Source organism: Malurus melanocephalus, unplaced genomic scaffold (assembly GCF_030028575.1).
Source record: "Malurus melanocephalus ecotype Western Australia unplaced genomic scaffold, MMel_1.1 scaffold_121, whole genome shotgun sequence".
In the NCBI taxonomy this organism is placed as follows: domain Eukaryota; kingdom Metazoa; phylum Chordata; class Aves; order Passeriformes; family Maluridae; genus Malurus; species Malurus melanocephalus.
In genome coordinates this window covers 223,197-232,659 of record NW_026623353.1, presented here as the reverse complement: position 1 = coordinate 232,659, position 9,463 = coordinate 223,197, and the positions used below count along the sequence as shown (strand labels likewise).

The 9,463-nt window shown below is 45.0% G+C and overlaps 1 protein-coding gene across 3 annotated transcripts in view; it reads right to left on the bottom strand.

The window, feature by feature from the left end:
* Positions 1-8,964, bottom strand: part of STOX2 (storkhead box 2) — a 142,720-nt gene extending 133,756 nt beyond the window's left edge. For 2 of the 3 annotated variants that reach the window (XM_057370179.1, XM_057370181.1), the window contains exon 1: positions 8,502-8,964. In XM_057370179.1, coding sequence (XP_057226162.1) covers positions 8,502-8,874 — 373 coding nt within the window. In that variant the 5' untranslated portion in view covers positions 8,875-8,964. The remainder of the gene's footprint in view (positions 1-8,501) is intronic. The other variant, XM_057370191.1, reaches the window with a different exon arrangement.
* Positions 8,965-9,463: the final 499 nt, after the last annotated feature.

The window sequence follows — 9,463 nt, the reverse complement described above, 5'->3', positions numbered from 1 at the left end:
CAAAACACCCAAACATGCAGAAGCTCACTGCAGCATCACATGGAGCTTACAGGACTTCAGTTACTTCTTTAGAATTCAAACAAATAAACAATAAATTAACAGGCAATAAACCACATTTATGTCAAGTGGATCTCTTTGTAAAGGGGTATAAATAATAAACTTTATGCATCACTATTGGTACAGCAGCAGGACTCCTTAACCTCATGGACTCAAGCATATTGTTAAAACAAGGTAAGAAGACATGATATATTTACTAGGCCATTAAGACTTTCTCCCAACAACCTGGAGAAAGGCTGCTGTGTCCAGAAATCTATTTCTTCCATATTCTTTGCATGTAGAAGGATATTCATGGATATTATGACCAAAGTGGAAAATACATCTATAGWAGGAAATAGAGAATATTGATTTTTCTTCTGTAGCTAAAAGTTTTGCCAGATTCAGGATAAGGCTTTTTTAAAGATACCATTTTTTAAAAATAACTACTTACTTTATAGCTCCTCAGTAATACATAAAACTCTGCTGCCAAATCTCAAATACAATGGCAGCACCCAGCTTGTTCTAATGMTAATAATACATTGCAAGTTTTACAGCTCCAGTGAAAACACAGTCCTTGCAGTTTCAGTCCTTCCCAGGAGCCTCTGAACACCCAATGAGGGCAGACATTTCAGCACATGCAGCTGCAAGGCAGCAGATAAGCAGGAGCTACTGGACCTATAGTTACTGATGAGAATGGACACAGCAACCCAACCACCTTGCTACCAATGCAAGRAACTAAAACACTTGCTCAGCCACCGACAAGCCCCAGATCTTCCTCTCCCAACACATACCTTTATTGCCCTTCTGCTGGTGCCAAAAGGAGGAATCAGCCTGCCCCATGGTCAGCCCAGTCTGCTGGACACTGTTTTAGGCCATATTATTGTGAAAGCCATGGGGTCACCATCCAAGATCCCATTCCGGTATCTCAGTGAGATTCCCCATAGTAGGGCTAACAGTGGGTCCTCATCCTCCTCTGAAGACATGCGTGAGCACCATATGTACCCTCTGAAGTACTAACAATTAGCAAAAATTGCTTTAAAACTAAAGCTTCTGGAAGATACCCAAACCAACCTCTTCAGATAGAAGCATTTTCCACAGTCACAATATAGACATTTTGTAAAAGACCAAGTTTGGAGTTATTTCCCAGAGTTTCAGTGAATTGCTTTGCACTTCTAAAAGAGCAACCCTTGACACATGTGCACGTGCCTTTATTAATTATCTGATCATGGAATTCAAGGTTAAGCTACAAGGCTGCTGGGTTTTACTCTAACTTCTGTTATTTTGGTATCCCATCCTGTTCCTATGTGGAAGAAGAACAACAAAGTCTCATATTACATGGATTAGAAGTATATCCAGTCCCAGAAAATACACTATAGAAATCATTACTCTGTGCATTAATTTAGTGCATACAATGGTAACTTGCTTTCATAAGAAAAACAAAAGTAAGTGCTGATGGTAATATTACACCATTGCTTTTCTGTTGCAGAAAAAAAAATGCAACTAGAAGAACCACTATTCAGATTCCCTGGGTAGTTATTGACCTTTGAACATGTGCTCAGCTGCTACTGTGGCTCAGAACAGGAGACCAATTAAAAAAGGAGCTGTGAAGACCTTCTTAAATATCAGCAGGAAAACATTTTGGTTCTTAAAAATATATGTGTTTATACATTCTTTACATTCAGATATTTCTCATCACATGTCTCAGGTGAAATCCTAGGTCACAAATGGAGGGATTAAGTACAGTGGACAGACGAAAGGATGTTTACATATTAGGTGAAGGGATTTTATTCCAAGAATGTAATAACCTCAATAATCTATCCAGATTTGGCCCACCCAGGGAGCAGTTTCAATATCAGAAACCAGAGACTGCAAAAACATTCCCAGCATTCAACTCATTAGAAAATAATAAAAACATTTGTGCTTTTGTATTTAAAACAAAGAAACAAACTTTGGAGATGGCTTGAATTGTCAGAACCCTGTTAAATTTCTGTTATTGCAGAAAACTATTAAGAAGTTCCTTCCATCCTCATATTTCACAGCCAGAGCTTCTGCAGGGGAAACCACCATCTGGTTGCAGTTTTTATTTTCTCTGAACACTTCAGGCTTTCCTTGGGTACTAAGAGTAAAGAGAAGCCTGCCTGTCATGTTTGCCATAGCCAAGGGAAGGAGTGATGTTGCTCAGTGGCAGCATTTTATGCCAGGAGTTTTGGAGGACACCCAATCCAGCTGGGTTGCACCTTTTCTGCTACATTCTCCAAAAGGATGTCTCAAATACAGACAAGAATGTAGTAATGCTTTGGCACATCCTGCTGGGGCACAAGCTGGGATTCTCCTGGCCTGCAGGAAAAAARACAGGTTTACTACCCAAAATCACGGCCCAGGGAAACAGCACCAGAGAGAGTGGGAGAAGCAACTTTGCTATCATTCCCTTTACTAAAGAGCTGAAACAAGAACCTGCCAGTCAAGCTCAGGCACAAGAGTGTTTTCAGACACAGCTGACCCTTCCTAGAGCCCTTCTCTGTGCTCTAAAGGCACATTTCTCCAGGCTCAAGGGCTGGAGCACCTGTCTCATGGAGACAGACTGAGAAGAGCCTGGAAAAGCCTTCTAATACCTTTCAGTACTTAAAGGAGGCCTCCAAGAGAGCTGGAAAGAGATTTATCACAAGGGCATGGAGTGATAGGGCAAGGGAAATGGTCTTAAACTAAGAAAGAGTACATTTAGAGTAGATACTAGGACAAAATTCTTTACTGTGAAGGTGATGAGGCACTGGGACAGGTCGTCAAAAGAAGCTGTAGGTGTCCCATCCATGAAGCACTTAAAGCCAGGTTGGATAGAGCTCTGACCAACCTGGTCTAGTGGAAGGTTCCCCACCCACAGAATAGGGGTTAGAAAGAGATTAGTCTTAAGGTCCCTTCCAATCCAAACCATTCTATGAATCAAAACTAATTTAAAGCAAAATATTAAATTGTGGCAACTAAAATCATTACAATTTAGTAAGTAAAATATTTAACAACATGCCTCTCACTAGCGAATTACAAAGACAYGACAAAAGGGGAGACACAACTGAGTTTTCATGCCACAAAATGACAAAATTGAGTGGGCAGTATGGAGGTGGCTGTGACTGGCAGCTCCAGGATTACATGACCCCTGCACACCTCATTCACCGCAGTCTTTTTAAAACCAAAAATGTAAAAAAGAAGAGGACAGATGCAAAGGTGATTTAGTGACTGGTCTGGTGGCACATGATGCTGGCAGCCCAGAAGCCCATTCAAGCACTGTGAATAATACCTGACAAGGGCTTCATTCAGTGCTCACCCACTGTGCTGCTCCCTGGCAAAGACAAGGGCCCTTTGAGGAAGGGAACGAGAAGCATTTCATTAAAGACCAGACCCTCATACACAAAAAAAAGAGATGGGGAAAGTGAGAGACCATTTGCTTTATCAAAGCCCCACAGCCAAGGGCTGCTCTCGGCCACCACAGTTCCCTTWCAGCATTGCTTTTTATACTTCACTTGCAAGGCTGGATGACTTATTTGCCACCGGAAAAGATGCTTTCCTATACAATGGTGCCCTTTGTGGGGAGAAAAGAGGTGGGGAGACAGTACTAGCTGGCTATTAACCTTATAAATCCTTCCCCTGAGTTGCACAATGAATACCACAGATCTGTGTATTTGACTTTGCTTGTTCAAGAGAAGCTGTTTTGAGTGAAAAAATTGAAATTAAACAGGCCATATCTTTCTTTCTTTGTGTTTTTTTATTTTCACAATACATTTTTGACAGCTAACACTAGCCTTGTAGACTATCCACAGTTTACTTAAAGAACAGAAAGTAATTCTGGCTCCAAGACTTCACTCCCACAACACAAGCACAAACCACATACTGAGATATCAGGCACTTTATATGCAGTCCATACTCATTGTCTCTGTCTCCTCAGCCTCTGAAAGCTGCTTTTACAAATTACATCAAAGGCCCAACCCAACACTTGTGAGCAGAGAAGCTCTTTACTCAAAGCTGGGAGTAAATTCATAAGCACTTCAGCCTGGCCCTAAGATTAAGTTTACCCTTTTTTTTTTCAGGCTGAAATAGCCATCTCACAGATATAAAATGTGCTTAGTGAATATCTAACTGAATCTAGGTTGGAGTGGTAGGGAAGGAGAAAAAAATTGTAGTTTAAATCCACTTAAGTTCTCATGGTAATACATGAGGCATACAAAAAGTGTAGTTGAGTGTGTGGTAAAGTTATCAGAGGTTTTATCACTATGAAACCTAATGCTCCCTCACTGAAAAGAAATTTTCATTATATAAAAGAGATAATTGGGAGAAAAAAAAGAGGAATTCATGTTTTATAACAGGTCTGTAGATAAATAACAGTAGTGTCCAACAGTCTACACTTCACCATAATCATCCACTAATGACTGAAAAACTTATTGTGAAAATTACTGAACCTAAACTGGTGGGGTGTTAATTTAATTTTTTGGTGGCATGAGAGGATATGGCAGGGAGAGAAAAGAAAGGGAGCACTTAGCTCCAACTCCCAGAGCGGCAAAAAGAGTTTCTCCCCCTACGCCTGGCCAAGCAGGAACAATGCACAACAGCCCAGCCCCGGCGGCTTCGCTGAATTATAACTACTGCTAGTTAGTTTAATAATTGCACATACATTTCTTGAAAACTCCATCCAGACATCAGCTTCTAATTGGAGAAATTGCTCTGGGCATGACCAAAGGGTTATTATAAAGTTTGGTCACTTCTTTTCAAGCAATCTTTACAAAAGGGCATGGCCCTTCCCCAAAGCATATGAAAACCTCTCAAAGATGTCCATTGTCCATGACACAGAAATCAAGTGCAAGACATACAGAAGGAAGTCTCATCTGGGAACACAAGAGGCAATGAAGACATGAAAATGAGGTGGAGCATCCTGCTACACTGACAGCACCTTGCATAGAAGAGCTGAAAGGGCTAAAAAAAATCAGCTCCCAGGATTACAAATATTAGTGAGTGCAAATGGAAGGTGTGTCAAAAAAAAGAAATCTTATTAAAATACTAACGCTTATTAAAGACTTAAGTTGCAAAAGCCTAGCAAAGTTACAAGAGAGCTTCCGAAGACAATGAATTTCAACACTGGACTTATAGATTTGCATAAGATTTCCTTGACCCCCTAAATCAACGTATTAAGCAGGTGCTGGTTTGGGGATTTTGTTTATTCAGACTGCTTATGTTTCCCAAAGCTTCCCTTCAGCCAAGTTAAAAACCTTGATACACCCAAAAATTTCCTAATATCCGAATAACTTTGATCACTGCAAAATTGGTGACTGAGCAAGCTTTTATGGTGTAACCATTTAGTTAAGAAAACTGCCAGAGGAGTAAGTTTAAAAGCCACACATGAATCACTTCATACCCTGTACCCTCCAGCCCTAAGATGTCAGTGCTGTAAGCAAGTTTCTCATGTGCTTCATATTGCTGCTGTATTTAATTGTAGGTCTGATTTTATAATTCAAATCTTTGGACACTAGAATCTCATGTGGATTTTAATCCATTCACTTTGTGGCTCAGGTACACCTGAACCAAGCACACTATGACTGTCCAGTCCCTGTAAACTACARATTATACTTTCATGAACTTTGCATTATCAAGCCAGGGTGACTTATATGTGGAAACACTATTCAGCAGCAAGTCTCTACTGGTTTACATTTTACAATCCCAGCAGCAGAAAACATGCTATGCACATTAGAGGTTTAGTATTCCCTCTTCCTCACCCCTCCAGTTATTATCTCCACAACCATCACAACCCATCAACCCAGACAAGACCCTGGACTACAATGAACAAGAAACACCAGCAACATCAGCAGAGGTTTAAAAGTCAGGCTGCAGTTGTGGTTTCTAGGTCATGTTAGCACTTAACAATTTGGAGAARTGTTGTCCAAGGCTCTCTGCCACCTGTGCATAGAGGTTGTGCAGCTGAGGAGACCTTTCTGTCCCTTATCCCATGCTAGAGGGACAGCAGCAGGACTTGGGATGCTCTCCAACACCACTTTGGGGCAGGCAGCTGGTCATTGAGCTATTCCATCCCAGCKGGACTCCAGGGGAGAGAAAGGCCCCCACCTTTCTGCAAACAGCCAGCCAGCCAAGAAATAAGACAATAACCAACCCAACAAGACATCACAGCATTGTCCAGGTATTCCAATGGCYCTGGGGTGCAGAGAAAGAACCCCTGGGTCAGACCCCCATGCATGCCCCCATTGCCCAGCCATGGCAACCCCTATTCTCACCACAGCATGGGGTGAGAATCACCAGCTGGATCAGAGGAACAGAAAACAGCAGCTTCACCTTCATCAAAAATACTGTGCCACTTTTTGTCCTTGACTCCACCAATTATTTATTAACAGGAGTAAAATATTACTGGGACTGCAACTCCCAGCAGGCAGGTTTTCTTATCAGCCCAAGATACCAACCATTTTTTTCTAAAAGCTGAAAATCATTGGGACTTTTTGTCTGTGCACTTTTCGCTGCTTTAATGAAACAAAGTAGATAATAAAGTGTGAGAGAGTTCCTCAATAACTCACAGCCATTTACACATTGGRTACCTAATTATGTTGAAAATACAATTACATGCATTTAAGCAGATGCTCATGCCCACAGGCCAAGCCCATTACTTTGATAACTCTTTACCTAACTTTACAGTAAGCACAAGTTGAATCGACTTAGATACAAGACCTGAATTATCAGTCTGTGAGTGGAAAAAAATGGAGTGGAAAAAAATAAAAACAGTCAGTTCTTCCCATCATATTTATCACAGCAAAGGTATTACACAACAGGCAAGACTCCAACAGATCCCTGATCTTCTTTCATAGTCTTTAATCAAATATTGAGAGGCACTTGCTATTTAAAAGTCAAATAAAAACTCTGGCTCCACTCTTTTTTTTAATTTGCAGCAAAGATAACCCCCCAAGGAATGCATATTGTTTGCACACCAGTGAGCTTACTTATTAACATGAGCTTCTAGCAAAGGTTTTGTTTCCATATTTCAAGACAGCCCACAAAGACCTGTTTGCATTCCTTGTGTAGCTTTAGTAAAGTCAAGGTCAGAMTGCACTTTTCTACAGCCCTCCCAGGCAACAGGCTGAGGAACATCACCCAATGGACAAGGTCCAGGAGCACCCCAAAAATCAAACACTGACCTTTGCCCTCCATCAGGTGACAGGACCAATTCAAAAGCTCTTTATCCTCTGTCCAACCGCAGCCAAAAAGCCCACATGAGCTAGGCTGAGAAGCTGGCATTAACCACTGCCCAAATTCTTGCCCTTCTTCAAATAGTGGTGGAGCACTCAAAACTTTTCTGTTACCAGGACAGGATTAACCACCTACTCTGCAACACTGTTTTGTCATCTGAGGTTCAGAAGAAAATTTTCTAAAATGAGGAAAAAAGGTTCATCCATTCATTTTTAACTGAGCAGCTTGTCTTGACTTTCCCCCTCAGCACAGAATAAACGGTAATATTCAAGTAAGTCTGATGGAGAAATAGTGAGTGACGGACAAGTGTCTGACAACTCTGCAAGAGACAAGACTGCAAATAACTAGAAATTATAACTGCGTAACTTGTCAAAAGGACAAAGGCAGATAAAAACATTCAAAAGCCAGATTAAAAACAGGGAACTGGAAAACCTCGAATATTCCTGTTCCCTGCTTTTCAAGAACCTTACTCGGCTAATTTTTTAAAAAATTCGTTTCATAATAAGTGCTGAAATATTTTTGCTGTCCATGCCAGGATTTTTTCGTTTCCTGAAGAAAATTCACGATGAGGTGTGTTATGTCCTCAGCCACKGCACACTGATGGGATTCCCTTAGGGAATAACACTGTAACTTGAATCTTCAGCCCACAACGGCATAACAGAATTGCCGTTTACAGTTCCCAAACGCCACCTGCCTTGCCCCGCAAACAACCGTGTGCTACTCATCTCCTACTACTACTTCTCGCGGTGGAAGACACCTTCACAGCAACACTGTGACACAAGTTTGATCTAGCAAATAGATCCGAATATAAAACGAAATATTGTTTCAGCACACCTGGAAATACTAAACCGAACTTTTAACTCCCGAGCCGAGAGCAGAGCCGCGGGCGAAGCGCGCCGGAGGCCAGCGGGCATTTCATCTTCAGGGGGAATATGCCAACACTTCCAGTTTAAGCTTTTAACTTCGCCCAGTGCAGGGAACGGAGGGACGCACCTCTTCAACCGACCCTACAGCCGTGGCCGGCAGTCTCCCGGAGAACCCCAGAACTCAGCCGCAACCCTGTGCTGCCACCGCTCCCGTCCCGGCTCACCCCTTTCGCGCACACCCGCTTTTGGGGGCTAAAATCCTGCTGCGAGGAGGGCCCCCATTCCGCCCCCGCTCCCTGACCCCGCCGGGAACCTGCGGCGGGTGCCCCGGGGCAGCCCCTCAGGTCCCCGGCCCGGCCCGCCGGCACCTACCCAGGCACTTGATGTGGAAGCCGCTGGGGGGTTTGAGGGAGCGGCGCGCCCAGCCCTGCCGCAGCACCTCCAGGTGCTCCTCCTTGCCCTGCACCAGCAGCACCTGCTCGTCGATCCAGCCCAGGAAAAAGGTCTCGGCCACCGCCGCCGTGGCTCGCCGGTCCCAGAAGTGCTGCATGTTCTCCCTCTTGAAGTCCGCGAAGATCTCGTAGCCGATGCGGTGGCGGCCCAGCTCCGCCGCCGGCCCCTCACATGCACCGGCTCCGGCGCCGCCGGCCCCGCCGCCGTCCGGCCGCCCCCCGGCCGCGGCGTCCAGGACGATGGCCAGGGAGTGCGGGGCAATCTGCAGGCACCTCTCCGCCCTGCGCGGCATGGCCGCTCACTGCTCGCTGCCGGGCATGGGCATGGACATGGGCACGGACACGGGCACGGACATGCCTYCCCGCGGCCGCGCTGCCTTCCGCGACGGCTGTCCGCGCTCCGCGCCGCTCCGCCCCCACCGCGGCCCGGCCCGGCCCGCTCCGCCCCCGGCACACCCCCGGCGCGGTCCGGTGCCGCGGGCGAGGCGGGTACGTGATCCCGCCGCTGCCCGTCCCGCAGTGGACGGCGGCAGCTGTGTCCCGGCCGGGAAGTCTGCACCCACTGCTACCCACCTTCCCCGYCTCACGCTTCCCTGTCCCTGCACGGGAGCACCATCCCGAGAAAGGGAACGAGCCCGGTCAGTTTCCCGGYCGCTGGTGTAGACTTCCCGACACCATCTCCCCACCCTGCCTTCGGGAGACCTTCACCCTTCCCATCCACGAGTGAAGCACAGGGGCATTCCCCAGCCACACCCAGATTATCCCAGAAAGTCTCATAATTTCTTACGGTTTTGCTTCCTCCAGTGGCTACACATCTGTAGGTAACATACCCAGTGAGCAGCATTTCTCTTCACTCACTGTAATCCTGTGTCACTTTGTGTC